Source organism: Babylonia areolata, chromosome 29, assembly GCF_041734735.1.
Source record: "Babylonia areolata isolate BAREFJ2019XMU chromosome 29, ASM4173473v1, whole genome shotgun sequence".
NCBI classification, from domain to species: domain Eukaryota; kingdom Metazoa; phylum Mollusca; class Gastropoda; order Neogastropoda; family Buccinidae; genus Babylonia; species Babylonia areolata.
The window spans coordinates 36160590-36179147 of NC_134904.1; the positions used below are offsets into that span (position 1 = coordinate 36160590).

Here is an 18558-nt window from a genome sequence, read left to right on the forward strand (position 1 = left end):
TGTTGTTATTGTGCAGCAATCAAATCTCATGGCTGTCTGGCAAACACAATTATTATTATTATTATTGTTGTTGTTGTTATTGTGCAGCAACCAAATCTCATGGCTGTCTGGCAAACACAATTATTATTATTATTATTATTATTGTTGTTGATGTTGTTATTGTTGATGTTGTTGTTGTGCAGCAACCAAATCTCATGGCTGTCTGGCAAACACAGTTATTATTATTATTATTATTATTATTATTATTGTTGTTGTTGATGTTGTTATTGTTGATGTTGTTGATGTGCAGAAACCAGACCCCATGGCTCTGGGTTCAACCAGCTTCCTCGTCAGTCTGGGTGTCTGTGTCCCCGACACCTGTTCCAGCCACGACATCGAAGTGATGCTGAGCTTTGGTAATTCATCTACACTGACACTGACACAGACACAGACATGCACACATGGCGTGCTCGCACACACAGACACACACAGACACACACAGACACACACACACACACAGGCACACGAGACGTCATCAAGGTGGTGGACAACGCTCTCTTTTTTTTAGAAAGATATTAATTTTTGAAAAGTTATGGTGGACAACTTTGCTCTTTTTGGAAAGTTATTTCTGACGAGGTTCTTATGGTCAGACTTTCACAGGCATTAGTTCATAGCCCTATTCCCTTTAATGTACTTCAGAATTGTGTTAATGGTTTCTGATTAATATTATAATTTTATTTTTAATTACACATACTTAGCCATGACCCACTAGTGCAGACTCCGGCAGGGGTCGCCCTCCCTCAACCACCCTCCCCCATTTTTTTTTTTCATTTGATTGTCAATAATATCACAGATAGTGAAAACTAAAGAATGAAGACAGACACACAGATACACACACACACACACACCTCTAATATCACCTACCAGTGAAAAGACATTGAACTAAAGAAAGAAAGAACACACACACACACACACACACACACACACACACACACACACACACAGACCTGTTCCATCCACAACATCAGTGTGACGCTGAACTTTTTATACTCATCCACACTGACACCTGACACAGAGAGCACACACACACACATGTGCATGCACACACGCGCGCACGCGCGCACACACACACACAATCACACACACACAGACACAGACACACATACACACACACACACACATGTGTGTGTGCACACACACACACACACACAATCACACACACACATGCACACACACACACACACAGCCCCACACACACACACACACACACACACACGTGTGCACACATACACACACACACAGATTGTCAAATGGACATGACAGGGGTAGAGATAAATTGACGAGGGGCAGATCATTTAATTTGGAATACAAATTTGAGAGAGAGAGAGAGAGAGAGAGAGAGAGAAAGAACCAGTGGATGTATGTATAAAGTAATTTTAGCGCGATTGCCCAGTCGAGCTACATAATTATGTGACCTGGTTGGAGACATAATTTGACAAAAAACATGAACGCCAGAGAATCGACAGATAGGCAGAAAATACCAAAAAAAAGAAACTTAGCCATATGAAGAGCACAGGAACAGGAGTCATGATGGCTGCTGGAAAAAGAGGGCGCTAGATAGTGGGACAAAGAGGAGGTTACCTACTTCCGGGAGGTTATCGGCCGTATTGCTTTCGCATAGGCGGATAGTAGTTTGCACGGGACAGGAATGTCAGACCCCTGCCGGAGTCTGCACTAGTTGGGTCACGGTAAGTATGTTATTTAAACGTAATTTTAGATAGAAAATTTCCTTTCACACCACATCAAGGGAAACTGAAAAGAACAACACAGCAACCACACCTGTAAACAAGAGAGATAACGATAACGATGACAGTAACAAAAAGCCCCACTTATAAGGGATAATACAAACTGAACTGAGAGATTTTGACTTCTTACTATTAATTTAGTCCATGGCATTGCGTTTATGAGCAGGTCAGTCATAATTAATATAACCCATATGGTTCAGGCCGCATGCTTTGATGCTGAAACCGAAATTGGCGTCAGCTCGGGTGCTGTAGCTGGTGTCTGAATCCCCTTTGGGTGTGTACACATGCAGAAGATCAAATATGCATGTTAAAAATCCTGTAATCCAAGACAGTGTTTGTTTGGTTATGGAACGTCAAACAAGAACATAACCAGCATGCACACACCCCCGAAAACGGGAGTATGGCTGCTTACATGGTGGGGGTCAATAAACAAAATGGTCATACACGTAAAACGTTACATGTTTGTACAAGTGTGTATGTGTGAATGACTGAAACATGATTGAAATGACACAGGAAGCAAATGATGAGCGCCCAATGGCAGCTGTCAAGTCGGCTCTACCCTGGTAGGCAGCCTATTGTGTGCAAAATAACTGTGATACGCTTAATAGCCATAAAAAGTGTAAGATGAGACAGAGCGTAAACCTGACAAGATGGCGTGGAGAGCCTTGGCCAAAGGAATGGATCAGCGCTTATAGCTTTTAGAGGCGTTTGATTGGCTGAGAGCGGACCGGGGCAAGACTGCTCGTCTTTTCACCGTTAGCCGCGCAAAATTTGGCCAAGCAGAGCAAACCGATATGCCTAGTTTGCATCAGTTTGACATGGTAAGTACATGTAACACCAAACATGGAGTATAATATAAACTCCTCCTGTTTGTAAAGCGCTTGGAGCTTGGTCTCTGACCTAGGATAGCTGCTATCCGTATCAAGTGCCAGCGTGCTAGCAGCATATGAAACTTCAGCAGCGGTTTGCAGAAAATCAGGATCAGCACAGTACCAGTCTGTCCAGCACACAGCGTTTTGGGAACACAAGTTGAATTGGTGTCACTGGACACTGGGCGAACATTTACAACCGCTCTGACATGAAAAAGTTCAAGGAGTAAGAAGTCCCATTGCCATTTTGGGCCATCATAGCAGTGAAGCGATATTCATAATTTGCTTATTTATCATCATTTGTTGTATTTTTTTATATTTTTATTTCTATCGTTATTATTATTATTATTACTACTTTTTATTTATTTTTTTATTATTATTTTAAAAAAATAAAATTATTATTTATTTATTTATATACACTTATAGTTGACTTCATCAAGTTTTTGTGCCTTGTACATATTATTATTAGTAGTAGTTCTTTGTTTATGTATTTATCTATTATTTATTCACCCTTTTTTTTCTTCTCAAGGCCTGACTAAGCGCGTTGGGTGTACTACGCTGCTGGTCAGGCATCTATCTGCTTGGCAGATGTGGTGTAGCGTATATGGATTTGTCCGAACGCAGTGATGCCTCCTTGAGCTACTGAACTTGAACTGAAACTGAAACTCACTGCGTCCAGGGCTCGGCAATAGGAATGCAGGGCCCCATCCTCTCCTTCTGTTGCTTCAACCTTCCTCCCCCAGCTGGAGATGCCGGCGAACACACCAGTGGACTGCGCCCACTCCCCTATCAGTTAACTTACTCAGTACGGCCAGTCCTCTCTTCTCCTCTACACAGACCCTTCGGATGTCCAGTGGGTCTCTGAATGACCCAACCTTTAGCTTCCGTCGTCAGAATTGTGGTATTCTTTGTCCACATTCACGTCTTCAGTATAAGAGTCTTCCGCTTGCAATATTTTGATGGTGGTAATTGGGGTGAAACGCTGTTAACGTCGTCTCTTTCGCCATTTGTATGGAAAGAGTTAACAGAACATCCCTTGGTGGCCCAGCTAAAATCTGCCCAACAGCAACCTACCACAACACGACAGTTTTCATCAGCATACTGATGTTGGTTGTCAAGTGGAAGAAGAAGAACAAAAAGAAGAAGAAGAGCTCAAGTCAGGTGTTACTGTGCGGTTGGCTGGACTATAAGAAACAAAAGATAAAAAATGAAGGTGTCATGGATTCTTTGCAAATCTTTTTTATTTTTTATTTTATTTTTTAAATACATATTTTTGACTGTTAACAACCCTGACATGGATATGATTTGGTTTGATGTGTGTGTGTAATGAAAATAATAATATTGATAATGATAATGATGATAATAATGATAACAATGACGACGACGACGATGATGATGATGATGATACTACAACTACAACTGCAACTACAACAGCAACAACAACTACTACAACTACCACTTCTACAATATTCATATAGTGCTGAATCTTGTGCAGAGACAAAGCAAAGCACTTTAATGTAACCAACGATAAAAAGAACAGAGCGTCTGATAGATTGGTCGATTTGTTTCGCTGAAACAACACAATGCAATGCAGTCTTTACCCGTTTCAGTGTTGGAATTGCTCAATGTGACCAGTCCTCAAATCAAGCCCTTTGTCACGTGTGCTGAGACCCGGCCCATCAACGCTAAAGCCGTAGTGGCCATGTGAGTATGATAAAGGTTAAATCATTCAGCTCCAGGTACGAGTTAACTCGTCCATGACTCATACCATGATCACTTCCCTCTGTGGACCAGGTACGAGTATTCTAGGTACCAACACACTATTCCAGTTTCATTTATTTGTGCTTTGCACAGCTGGCATTTTAAAACTGAACCGTGTACGGATTCTGGAAGCATGAATAGCACGAAGCTTTGTTCAACTGATTGAATCAACAATTCTCCAGTTTTGCAGTGTTCTCATATAGTGCTGGACCATGGGAGGTGAAGCAGGCATGTAGCATTAGGGTAGAGTGAGTTAAAGATAAAAGATTCTGAATCAACAATTCTCCATTCTGCAGTGTTCTCGTATAGTGCTGGTCCATGGGAGGTGAAGCAGGCATGTAGCATTAGGGTAGAGTGAGTTCAAGATAAAAGGTTCTGAATCAACAATTCTCCATTCTGCAGTGTTCTCATATAGTGCTGGCCCATGGGAGGTGACGCAGGCATGTAGCATTAGGGTAGAGTGTAAAGATAAAAGGTTCTGAATCAACAATTCTCCAGTTCTGCAGTGTTCTCGTATAGTGCTGGTCCATGGGAGGTGAAGCAGGCATGTAGCATTAGGGTAGACTGAGTTAAAGATAAAAGGTTCTGAATCAACAATTCTCCAGTTCTGCAGTGTTCTCGTATAGTGCTGGTCCATGGGAGGTGAAGCAGGCATGTAGCATTAGGATAGAGTGAGTTAAAGATAAAAGGTTCTGAATCAACAATTCTCCATTCTGCAGTGTTCTCATATAGTGCTGATCCATAGGAGGTGAAGCAGGCATGTAGCATTAGGGTAGAGTGAGTTCAAGATAAAAGGTTCTGAATCAACAGTTCTCCATTCTGCAGTGTTCTCATATAGTGCTGGCCCATGGGAGGTGAAGCAGGCATGTAGCATTAGGGTAGAGTGAGTTCAAGATAAAAGGTTCTGAATCAACAATTCTCCAGTTCTCCAGTGTTCTCATATAGTGCTGGTCCATGGGAGGTGAAGCAGGCATGTAGCATTAGGGTAGAGTGAGTTAAAGATAAAAGGTTCTGAATCAACAATTCTCCATTCTGCAGTGTTCTCATAGAGTGCTGGTCCATGGGAGGTGAAGCAGGCATGTAGCATTAGGGTAGAGTGAGTTCAAGATAAAAGGTTCTGAATTAACAATTCTCCATTCTGCAGTGTTCTCATATAGTGCTGGTCCATGGGAGGTGAAGCAGGCATGTAGCATTAGGGTAAAGTGAGTTAAAGATAAAAGGTTCCATGGGTTTTTACGGCCATGAGGGTAGTGAATGAATTCCATCTACACAGTGTCTAGGGCGCAGCATAAGAAGGCGTGCATGGCCCAGTCCTCTCCCTTTAACCCTTTCACCGCCAGTCAATTTACAGTACAAAATTCCCATGCGGCATAAACACAGAAAAAACAGTGGCTAAGAATAGCTGGGGATTCCCCCTGCGATGTATAGAAAATGTGGCCTATCCTACCACTGAACATTAAGAGCAGTAGGTTCATGGATAACAGTCCAATGAATGGACACCTTTCAGTGACATGGGTCCTCAACCACACCTGTGCATAAATGTGAGCTTGGCGGTGAAAGGGTGAAATCTTCCCCAGTCGAAGTCAGGTAACCAGTTTACACCTGGCTTGGGTGGAGGGAGGAAGATCAATGTAAAGTGCCCTCCTTTCCCCCAGGGCACAACACAGCACAACACAACACAACACAACACAACACAATAGCACAGCACAGCACAGCACAACACAATAGCACAGCACAACACAACACAACACAACACAATAGCACAGCACAGCACAGCACAGCACAGCACAGCACAACACAACACAACACAATAGCACAGCACAACACAACACAACACAACACAACACAGCACAGCACAGCACAGCACAGCACAACACAGCACAGCACAGCACAACACAACACCATACTGAAACGGGGCCTCAATTCCTGACCAGTGGTGAACACAAAAGTCCTAAGCCAAACTGACTCTTAGACACAGACGGCGCTTCTGTGTATGATACACATTCTTTCTTTAGGAGTGTATCTTACACACTCGTTTTTTGGGGTTTTTTTTTTTTTTTTTTTTTTTTTTGTACATTTTTCCCCCTTTAAGTTTTTGGGTCATCAACCACCCAATTTTCACCACTTCTTTTTTATGTGTGTGTTTGTGTGTGTGTGTGTGTGTGTGTGTGTTGCTGTCTGTGCTTTCTGTTTCCTCTTGTATTGGTGCGTGTTTGCGTATGTTGTTGTTGTCTTCAGTTTAACATTCCACTTGAAGTGATATTAGACGGGGGGGGGGGGGGGGGGGGGGGGGGGGGGGAGGGGGGGGGGAACACCGTGGGGGTAGGGGCTGTGAGAGGGGGAGGGGTAAAAGTGTGTGTATGTGTGGAGGGTGAATAGGGAGAGACAACGCTAGGAAAAATGGAAACGTTATAAACGCCAACATCAAACAACTATAACATCTATACCAAATGTCCTATAGGACTATGCAGCAAACCTTCTGCAATAACAAATAACATATTGGAATTGTTAATAACACATTCAAAAGAACTTTTGGTGAATGTGTATTTGCAGAAGTATGTGCATGGGCATGGGCATGCGTATTTGTATTTGTATTTCTTTTTATCACAACAGATTTCTCTGTGTGAAATTCGGGCTGCTCTCCCCAGAGTTGATCAACATGGGAAAGATTAGAGGATGATGTGATTGCGGTTTATCTGTTTTTATTACCAATTTCAGTGTTTGAATTGCTGTTTGCACTTCAGTTTGGGTAAATAAACAAAATGGTCACACACGTACAATGTTAAAGTCTTTCTGAATGTGTGTGTGTGTGTGTGTGGGTGTGGGTGTGCATGCCTGAAATCTGATTGAATGACACAGGAAACGAATGATGAGCAATCCAGTGGCAGTCGGCAGTCGGCTCTACCAGGGTAGGCAGCCTGTTGCGCAAATGACCCCATGTTTGTAAAGCACTTAAGAGCTTGGTCTCCAACCGAGGATAGAAGCTGTATAAGTATTATATACAATCAATAAGTTAATCAATTTTGGGTGGATAATACTACTGTTGTTACTTTGTAACCTCCATACCGCAAAGGGGATCAGAGGATGAAAATATTCTGGATTCTTCTTGTCCTGCCCCCTTAGAGTGATCTGCAGCATCATCCTGTGCCTCATGGTGGCTGGCACAGTAGTGGACATCGTCTTCATCCAAAGACCTCAGTGGGCCATGAAGCAGATGCAAGGCGATGACTCCACCGAGGACAACATCAATGGACCCGTTCACCAGAACCCCGAACACGAATTGCTGCTGCCCAAAACACAGACGAAAGCTGCGATGCCCCAGCTAGGTAATGAACATGATGTTTATTTGATGGTGATGGTATGTGGTTTACAGTGCATGATAATGGCGTAATATGCCGGAAATTATTCAAAATCTGCCATCTCTGAAACTATTTTCTGTGGGAGTGCTCAATGAAAACAACAGGCATTGTATGGTCTAAACTACTAATCTCATGAAACACTACAAAACGAACACAAGCTCTAAACACATTCCTTTCCCTGTTGATTGATTTGATATATGTGAACCATATATTGCCATGTTCCAAGTCACTTACCACTGGGATAACCCATTCCCCACCCCCCCGACGCCCCCCTCAGGAGCTGTGGTCATTGATTGAATCAATTTCTGATTCTGAACCTAATTCTTATTCTGGTTCTGAAATGATTCGTATTCTGGCTCTGGTTCTGGTTCTGGCTTCTGATTTGGTTCTGGTTCTAGTTCACTCTTGTTTTGTGTCCCCAGGTACGGCGGGCAAGGTGTTGGTGTCATTCTCTGTGTACACCAACGGTGAGAAACTGCTGTCCACCAAGCAGGCCCCGGGGAGCCTCACCTGTGTGCACGGGATTCGATTCCTGTCCATCAGCTGGGTGGTGCTGGGGCACACCTGGGCGTTTCCTGGCAGCGTTGGAAGTAAGGTCACACTGACTAGACTGACTGTAAGACCGGTATGAAGCGCTCATATAAGAACCCATGGGCAACAGAAGAGTTGTTGCCCCTGTGGAAACATTATGTAGAACAAGAGAGGCACTTGTGATGAATTAAGTCCCCTAGCATTAATTACAGAGTAATTTCCCTTTTTTACTATCTGCACCAAAACGTTTGCAAAATAAATAAAAATTCCATGCTTAGCAAAAGAAGTTCCTGTTTGAACAAAAAATGATAATAATGACTCCTCTTGTTGTTGTGTCAGAATAAGAGGTCAAAGTGCAAAGTTTAGAGAATACAAAAAATATAAATATAACAGTAAATGCAGTTTGCATATAATTAGGCTTCTTTTAAAAAAAATTTTTTGTGCCCATCCGAGATGTGCAATATTGTTTTAAACAAGATGACTGGAAAGAACTGAATTTTTCCTATTTTTATGCCAAATTTGGTGTCAACTGACAAAGTATTTGCAGAGAAAATGTCAATGTTAAAGTTTACCACAGACACACACACACACACACACACACACACAGACAACCGAACACCGGGTTAAAACATACTCACTTTGTTTACACAAGTGAGTCAAAAATGAAGCCTAATTATATGCAAACTGCATTTACTGTTACATTTATATTTTTTGTATTCTCTAAACTTGGCACTTTGATCTGATATTCTGACCCAACAACAAGAGCAGTCATTATGATCATTTTTTGTTCAAACAGGAACTTCTTTTGCTAAGCATGGAAGTTTTATTTATTTTGCAAACGTTTTGGTGCAGATAGTAAAAAAAGGGAAATTACTCTGTAATTAATGCTAGGGGACTTAATTTGCTTTAAACTGACCTTTCTCATCTTAAACATTACATTTTGAAATTATAGTCAATACATAAAAAGCTTGGATTTTTAAAAAAAGTGTATCACAAGTGAGTCTTGAAGGCCTTGCCTCTCTTGTTTTATCATTGTCTGTGAAACAACATTTGTTTTTTGTTGTTGTTGTTTTTCGTTTGCATTCCTTCAGAAAAAACCCCAGCTATATCCGTATAGTCTGATGTAAAAACACACATGCAGAGAGAGATCTGCAAAAGGGACACAACTACTTGTAAAATGAAATCCTAACTTTATCTGGACAGATTTCAATCCCCCTAGACCACAGTTAGGTTGACACTGCTGATAACATCATGAAAATAAGTGTGTGTGTGTGTGCTGTGTGCTGTGTGTGTGACTCTGTGTGCTGTGTGTGTGTGTGTGTGTGCTGTGTGTGTGTGTGTGTGTGACTCTGTGTGTGTGTGTGTGTGTGTTTGCAGTGAACGTGATACCCTACTTACAGGACTTGACCTCGAAGTGGACTTACCAGGCCATCACCAACGCAACTGTCTCTGTGGACACCTTCTTCGTCCTGAGGTCAGTCCCTTCCAACCTTTCATGTTTGGTTTCTTTGTTGTTTTCGTTCTTTTGCTGCTCCACGATCTGTACCATTTCAGTGGCATTACTCACACACCGCTCTTTCTGAGTCCCTTATGTACACAGCAGCCATGCCCATGTTCATCCATCGCAGTCCAGGCATTAGCAATCCACAGGGAACTATTGGATGTTAGGCCAGACGGGCGCAATAGCCAAGTGGTTAAAGCATTGTACTGTCAATCTGAGGGTTCGAATCGTGGTGACAGCGCCTGGTGGGTAAAGGGTGGAGATTTTTACGATCTCCCAGGTCAACATATGTGCAGACCTGCTAGTGCCTGAACCCCCTTTGTGTGTATATGCAAGCAGAAGATCAAATACACACGTTAAAGATCCCGTAATCCATGTCAGCGTTCAGTGGGTTATGGAAACAAGAACATAACTAGCATGCACACCCCCGAAAACGGAGTATAGCAGCCTACATGGCGGGGTAAAAACGGTCATACACGTAAAACCCCACTCGTGTGCATACGAGTGAACGCAGAAGAAGAAGAAGGATGTTAGGCCGCCAGGAGGTCATACACCAGAGGAGACCCCACACTGCTGCTGAGTCACTTTGTTGGTGTTCAGAAGTGTCATGATAAGGACAAACAATCGCTTTAGTTATGGAGCCAGACTGAGTGAACTGCCCATCCTAGGAACCACTTTGACGGCACCTTGAGAAAAAACAAGAGAGGCAACGCCTTCAAGACTCACTTGTGATACACTTAAAAAAAAAACAAAACAAAGCTTTTTATGTATTGAGTATAATTTCAAAATGTAATGTTTAAGATGAGAAAGATCAGTTTAAAGCAAATTAACTCCCCTATCTTTAATTACAGAGTAATTTCCCTTTTTTACTATCTGCACCAAAACATTTGCAAAATAAATAAAACTTCCATGCTTAGCAAAAGAAGTTCCTGTTTGAACAGAAAATGATAATAATGACTGCTCTTGTTGTTGGGTCAGAATATCAGATAAAAGTGCAAAGTTTAGAGAATACAAAAAATATAAATATAACAGTAAATGCAGTCTGCATATAATTAGGCTTCATTTTTTTATTTTTTTGTGCCCATCCCAGAGGTGCAATATTGTTTTAAACAAGATGACTGGAAAGAAGTGAATTTTTCCTATTTTTATGCCTAATTTGGTGTCAACTGACAAAGTATTTGCAGAGAAAATGTCAATGTTAAAGTTTACCACGGACACACACACACACACACAGACAACCGAACACCGGGTTAAAACATAGACTCACTGTGTTTACACAAGTGAGTCAAAAAGGGGGATATGAACAGCCTAGATTAAGGTTTAATTACACATACTTACCGTGACCCACTAGTGCAGACTCCGGCAGGGGTCTGATTCCTGTCCTGTGCAAACTACTACCCGCCTATGCGGAGAAAACAAAAGTAGGTATGGCCGATAACCCGGGTTAATGTTTTTTTTGGTTTTTGGTTTTTTGTTTTGTTTTTTTACTATTTTATAGTGTTATATCTACCAGCATTTTTTGTGTATATGTTTTTTTTCTTCGTCAGTTTTTAGTATTCTGTCTACAGTTTTTTTTTGTTGTGTGTATGGGTTTTTCTTTAAATTATTTTCTGGTGTTTCATCTACCAGCATTTTTTGTGTATGTGTGTGTGTGAGAGAGAGAGAGTTTTTACTGCATTATTTTATGATGTTATTTCCAGTTTCTACAAGCATTTTTTGTGTAATTTATGTTGTGAGTTTTTGTGGGTTTTTATTTATTTATTTATTTTTTTTTTTACTTCATTCTTTTCTAGTCTGCAACTGTTTTAGTGTATGTGTTGTTGTTCATGTTTTTAAAAGAAAATTTACTTCATTATTTTCTAGTGTTACATCTGTCAGCATTTTTTCTTATATATGGTTTTATTTCATTATTTTGTAGCATTATGCCTACTAACATTTTTGGTGTATGTGTCTTTGCTTCATTGTTGTAAAGTGTAGTATCCACTAACTTTTTGTTGTGTATATGCTATTTTTACTTAATTGATTTGTAATTTTATGTCAACTAACATTTTTGTTGTATATATGTCATTGCGTCATTGTTCTAACCCATTCTTCTTCTTCTTCTGCGTTCGTGGGCTGCCATTCCCATGTTCACTCGCATGTATGCAAGTGGGCTTTTACGTGCATGACCGTTTTTACCCCACCATGTAGGCAGCAATACTCCGATTTCAGGGGTGTGCATGCTGGGTATGTTCCTGCTTCCATAACCCACTGAACGCTGACATGGATTACAGGATCTTTAACGTGCGTATTTGATCTTCTGCATGCGTTTACACACGAAGGGGGTTCAGGCACTAGCAGATCTGCACATATGTTGACCTGGGAGATCGTAAAAATCTCCACCCTTTACACACCAGGCGCCGTCACCGTGATTCGAACCCAGATTGAAGGTCCAACGCTTTAACCACTCGGCTATTGCGCCTGTCGTTCTAACCCATTCAACGTTAGAGAATTCACAGCCCTTTGCAGTCTTCCCTGTTATTATTGACATGGAAATTCACAGAAAATATACTGAAAAATCAACTGGTTTTGCCTCCAAATATACACATGCAGACACAGCCGGAAATACTGCAGAAACTTGAGTTTCCTTTGCTTTCAGTGTGTGCATATAAACTAGCATGTGTTTTTTTTTCGGGGCAAGACGGGTCATCTTTTCACTGTTAGCCACGCGAAATTTGGCCAAGCAGAGCTAACCGATAGGCCCAGTTTGCATCAGTTTGACATGGTAAGTGTATGTATCACCAAACATGGAGTATAATAGCAAACTCCTCCTTTCTCTTCTCTGTTTTATGGTCTTATTTCTACCTTTTTTTCTCTCTGTGTGTGTGTGTGTGTGTGTGTACTGACAGCGGTCTCTTGGTGGCCTACCTGACGTTAAAGGAAATGAAGAAACGTGGCGGCAAACTCAACTGGTTCCTCTTCTACTTCCATCGATTCTGGAGGTTGGTTTGTATGGAGTTTTGTGTCATGTTCACACACATGCATGTGTACGGTCACACGCCAGATACACAAACAGGCACCAGACACTATACCTGCACATACACACACAGACACACAGACACACACACACACACACACACACACACACACGCACATACACACACACCTACACACACACACACACACACACACACACACACACACACACACATATTTCTGACAAGGTTCTTGTGATCAAACTTTCACAGGCAGTAGTTCATAGCCCTATTTCTACATTTATTTAATTGTACTTCATAACTGCGTTAATGGTTTCTAATTATGATTATCATTATTGAATTATTACTGTTAAATGTAATTGCATATTAGTTATGCATTTTTTGGTAGTGTTCTACCTTTTCTGTTTTCCTCTCCCCCTCAATCCCCCCCTACTCCCACCCTCCCTACTCCCCCCCCTTTTTTTTCTCTTTTCTTTATTTGTTAATCGCCTAACATATCACTGATAGTGACAAGACGCTAAACTAAAGAATGAACACACACACACACACACACACACACAAACTGGGGGAGAGCGCGTCAGCACAGCGCAGCAGCACCACCCATGTATACATAAAAGAATATAAACAGTTCTGTCTGCATGCATATTTGTTTTACCACCAGATATGATTTTTCTTGTCAGATCACACGCGTGTCTCAGTACCTGAGCCCCCTTTGTGTGTTTTTACATGTATGATATGATATGATATGACAGTCAGTCGTGTCCAACTATGACCATCAGAACAGCAGAGGAGGCAACTGCTGTTCCGACTATTTGGGCTTGAATTTGATTATAGTGGAGAGTGTCTTGCCCAAGTTACATCCCCACTCTCTCGGTCAAGAGGGTTTTAGGACAGTCGGCGATTGCAGAAGATCAACGCACCTTAACTCACTCAGTACGGCCAGTCCTCTCTACTCCTCTACACAGACCCCTCGGATGTCCAGTGGGTGTCTGAATGACCCAACCTTTAGCTTCCTGTCGTCAGAATTGTGGTATTCTTTGCCAGCATTCATGTCTTCAGTGTAAGAGCCTTCCGCTTGCAATATTTTGATGATGGTAATTGGGGTGAAACGCTGTTAACGTCGTCTCTTTCGCCGTTCGTATGGAGAGAGTTAAAGATCCATGTCAGAGTTCAGTGGGTTAAGGAAACAGGAACATACCCGGCATTCACCCCCCCCCCCCCTGCCCTCCCCCCCCTGTCCCCCCACCATCCCCCACCCCCGCCCCCAAATAAAGGAGTAGGACTGCCTACCTAGCAGAAGATAAAAAGAGTTGTACATGTAAAAAAAAGTCCACTCATGTATACGATGAATGTGAGAGTCGCAGCCCACAAACAAATAATAGTGATAAGAAGAAGGTGCTGTGAATACACAACCTAAGTGTGGACATTTTTTTTTTTTTTTTTTTTTTTTTTTTTGTACACCCGAAATAAATCATTTGGAAGTCGGGGGGGAGGGTTTCTGGACCTGCAGGGGTTGAGAGAGAGACGTACATCCCCACCCATCAAGAGTCTTCTGGTCATCAGGGAGATGACCCCACTGCTTTGTGAGGGGGTAGGTAGGTAGGCTTGGGGAAAGTCAAAGGCTGAGGGAGTATACACCCAATAACGGTGGAGTGATGGCCTAGAGGTAACGCGTCCGCCTAGGAAGCGAGAGAATCTGAGCGCGCTGGTTCAAATCACGGCTCAGCCGCCGATATTTTCTCCCCCTCCACTAGACCTTGAGTAGTGGTCTGGACGCTAGTCATTCGGATGAGATGATAAACCGAGGTCCCGTGTGCAGTGAGCACTTAGCGCACGTAAAAGAACCCACGGCAACAAAAGGCTTGTTCCTGGCAAAATTCTGTAGTAAAATCCACTTCGATAGGAAAAACAAATAAAAACTGCACGCTGGAAAAAAAAAACAAAAAAAAAACGGGTAGCGCTGTAGTATAGCGATGTGCTCTCCCAGGGGAGAGAGCAGCCCGAAATTTCACACAGAGAAAATCTGCTGTGATAAAAAAGAAATACAAATACAAATACAAAATTTGGTAAGAAAGACACGTTGTATTTTCTTCTCTGCCTGTCGTCTCACACACTGTTCTGTTGTGTTCTGGAACATTTGCTGTGCAGACTGACCCCTGCCTACATGCTGTGCCTGATGGTGTATACCTGTCTGGCTCCCTACTGGGGCGATGGGCCCTTCTGGCCGTCCAAGTTTCAGGATGAGGACTTCTGTGCCGACAACTGGTGGACCAACCTGCTCTACATCAATAACTTTGTCAACACCAAAGAGGCGGTGAGTATATATATATATATATATATATATATATACCCCACCTTTATATATATATATATATCTTTTTTTTCTTTCTTGCTTTTTTTTTTTCTTTTTTTTTTAGGGGCCACGCACGCGCACACACACACACACACACACACACGTGCACATGCACACACACACACACACACACACACACGCAAACACACACACACTCACACGCAAACACACACACACACGCGCAAACACACACACACGCAAACACGTAAACACATGCAAACACACACACGCAAACACAAACACACACACACACACATGCACGTGCACGTGCGCAAACGCGCACACACACACACACACACGTTTTTGGTTTTTGACTTGTTTTTTTGTTTTGTTGTTGTTTTTTGATGTGTGTTTATTTGTTTTCTAGTTTCAGGGAACATGTTTGCAAATTGTTGATTCTGCTGTTCTAGTTTATCCTTTTTCTCTATAGCCTCCCCCCCCCCCCACACCCCCCACCTTTATCCTCCAGCCCCCCCAACCACCCCGCATCCCCCATCCCTCATCCCACCTCGCACATAAACATACACACACATGCACATGCACATGCGCATGCGCACGCACGCATGCACACACACACACAGACATAAGCACACATACACTGGCACACACACACATACACACACATGTACATATACATACACTGACACACACACACACACGCGTACACGTAAACACACACACCTCACACACACACACACACACGTACATGTAAACACACACACACACACACACACACACACAGGCATGACATGTCCAGTATTACTCAAAGGAAGGTGAACTGATTAAAGAAAAAAGAATACCTTCTTTGTTTGCTTTTTAAGTGTGAAGTCTGTATTGTATGTCGACGGAAACTTGTCTGACGGAAATTCCCTGATGTGTTGCCTCTGTTTGATTGGCTCCAGTGTTTCGCTCACTCCTGGTACTTGGCCAATGACATGCAGTTTTACATCCTGAGTCCACTCATCTTCGTCCCCCTCTTCTTGTGAGTACACCAGCTTCATTGCAAGTGTGTGTATGTCGTCAAGGTGGCGGTGATGTTAGCCGCATTACTGCTACTGATGTGTACGCTTATCAGATAAGGGTTTGATTTGATTTGATTTCGATTGGACGTGGATACTGATATAGGCCTATCTTTGGTCGGAGACCAAGCTCTAAGCGCTTAACAAACTCAGGGTCATTTGCACAACAGGCTGCCTACCTGGGTAGAGCTGAATGACGGCTGCCGTTGAGTGCTCATCATTCATTTCCTGTGAAATTCAATTGAGTTCTTCTTCTTTCTGTTACACGACCAACATCGACTTGCCGATGACTCTGCCATGGTTCATGCATGCTGGGTATTTTCATGTCTCCATAACCCACCGAACACTGAAATGGGTTACAGGATCTTCAACGTGCATGTTTGATCTTCTGCGTGCGTATACACACGAAGGGGGTTCAGGCACTAGCAGGTCTGCACATATGTTGACCTGGGAAATCGGAAAAATCTCCACCCTTTACCCACCAGGCCCCGTTACCGTGATTCGAACCCGGGACCCTCAGATTGAAAGTCCAACACTTTAACCACTCGGCTATTGCGCCCGTCGTTTCAGGCATGCACACATACACACTCAGACAGACATGTAAAGGGCTATTGTCTACAAGAGATGGGTCAAAAGCGGCAGGCCAGGACATCGATCACCATGGCTATGGGCCTTAAACTTTCTTTTTTAACGTCTTGGGATCGCATTACTTCTGTTTCACAAAATCAGTTACACCACTACTATGCACAAGAAGTTGTTTTTGTTTTTGGTTTGTTTGTTTTTTTTTGTTTTGCTTCACATTGATACCACAGTGATTCCACACCACCAGTGTTCAGCATGTAATGGCTAATGCTAGATAACTGGACAGTACCACTGGTAACGTTTCAAAGCATTCACTTATCTGTTTTGTTTATGTTTTTTAATTATTTGTGTGTGTGTGTGTGTGTGTGTGTGTGTGTGTGTGTGTGTGTTATTTTGTTTATTTATCTTTCTTTTGTGTGTGTGTGTGTGTATGTGTGTTTTATTAAAATCGTTTTTTTGGCTTGTTTGTCTCGCTTCATTTTTAGGCACAAAAACTTTCCTACATGACCTTTGGCAGGCTCTCAAGACACTGAACGTACGTACGTCACTCTTTTAACGGTTCCGTTTCAGTTTCCCAGTGTTGGGCGTTGTGGTCGCCGGGGCATTTTTGCTCGTCACCGCCATTGTTCCCGGGGTTCTCAGTCAGCAGCACGGGTTTCCTCCAGGGCTCCTGCAGCCTGTGGAGGCCCTCAACCCCAACTCCAGCAGCGTGTGGGTGCCATTGAAGTTTCTATAGTTGATGGATGTGTTTTTTTTTGTTTTTTATTTGGGGTTTTTTTGGTGTTGCATTGTGTTGTGTTGTGTTGTGTTGTGCTGTGCTGTGCTGTGTTGTGCTGTGTTGTGCTGTGCTGTGCTGTGCTGTGTTGTGTTGTGTTGTATTGCATTGTGTTGTGCTGTGTTGTGTTTTGTTGTATTGCGTTGTGTTGTGCTCATAGATGTTTTTTGCTTTTTTGGTGTTGCATTGTGTTGTGTTGTGTTGTGCTGTGCTGTGCTGTGTTGTATTGTGTTGTGTTGTGCTGTGCTGTGCTGTGTTGTGTTGTGTTGTGCTGTGCTGTGTTCGCTTAATTGTTGAGCTAGAATGAGTGAGAAATCCTTCCTCCATTTGAGTGAAGACCATCCACTAAGGAACCTGCTGACTCTGAAGACTTCATTCAGGACCTCAAGCATCAGCCAGGACCTCCCCAGTCAGAGCGCCAGAGGAACAGCAAGGGCTCGCCCCTCCTCTGACTGTCATGACTTTACCCCTCTTCAGAGAGACAGCCAGGACTTCGTCCCTCACCAGACAGCCAGGACTTCATCCCTCACCAGACAGCCAGGACTTCATCCCTCACCAGACAGCCAGGACTTCGTCCCTCACCAGACAGCCAGGACTTCGTCCCTCACCAGACAGCCAGGACTTCACCCCTCTTCAGAGAGACAGGACCACCTGTCTTCAGGCAGCCAGGACTTATCCCTCTTCAGAGAGACAGCCAGGACTTCGTCCCTCACCAGACAGCCAGGACTTCGTCCCTCACCAGACAGCCAGGACCACCCCTCTTCAGAGAGACAGGACCACCTGTCTTCAGGCAGCCAGGACTTATCCCTCTTCAGAGAGACAGCCAGGACTTCATCCCTCTTCAGAGAGACAGCCAGGACTTCATCCCTCTTCAGGCAGCCAGGACTTCATCCCTCTTCAGAGAGACAGCCAGGACTTCATCCCTCTTCAGAGAGACAGCCAGGACTTCGTCCCTCACCAGACAGCCAGGACTTCGTCCCTCTTCAGAGAGACAGCCAGGACTTCACCCCTCTTCAGACAGCCAGGACTTCACTCACCCCTCTTCAGAC

At 43.0% G+C, this 18558-nt stretch overlaps 1 protein-coding gene across 1 annotated transcript in view; it reads left to right on the forward strand.

Annotated features, from left to right (window-relative positions):
- Positions 1–251: 251 nt before the first annotated feature.
- Positions 252–18558, forward strand: part of LOC143302254 (nose resistant to fluoxetine protein 6-like) — a 27067-nt gene continuing 8760 nt past the window's right edge. Inside the window, exons 1-9 of the mRNA XM_076616845.1 lie at positions 252–395; positions 4264–4357; positions 7538–7740; positions 8196–8363; positions 9682–9778; positions 12694–12786; positions 14929–15094; positions 16036–16115; positions 17305–17445. Coding sequence (XP_076472960.1) covers positions 302–395; positions 4264–4357; positions 7538–7740; positions 8196–8363; positions 9682–9778; positions 12694–12786; positions 14929–15094; positions 16036–16115; positions 17305–17445 — 1136 coding nt within the window. The 5' untranslated portion in view covers positions 252–301. The remainder of the gene's footprint in view (positions 396–4263; positions 4358–7537; positions 7741–8195; positions 8364–9681; positions 9779–12693; positions 12787–14928; positions 15095–16035; positions 16116–17304; positions 17446–18558) is intronic.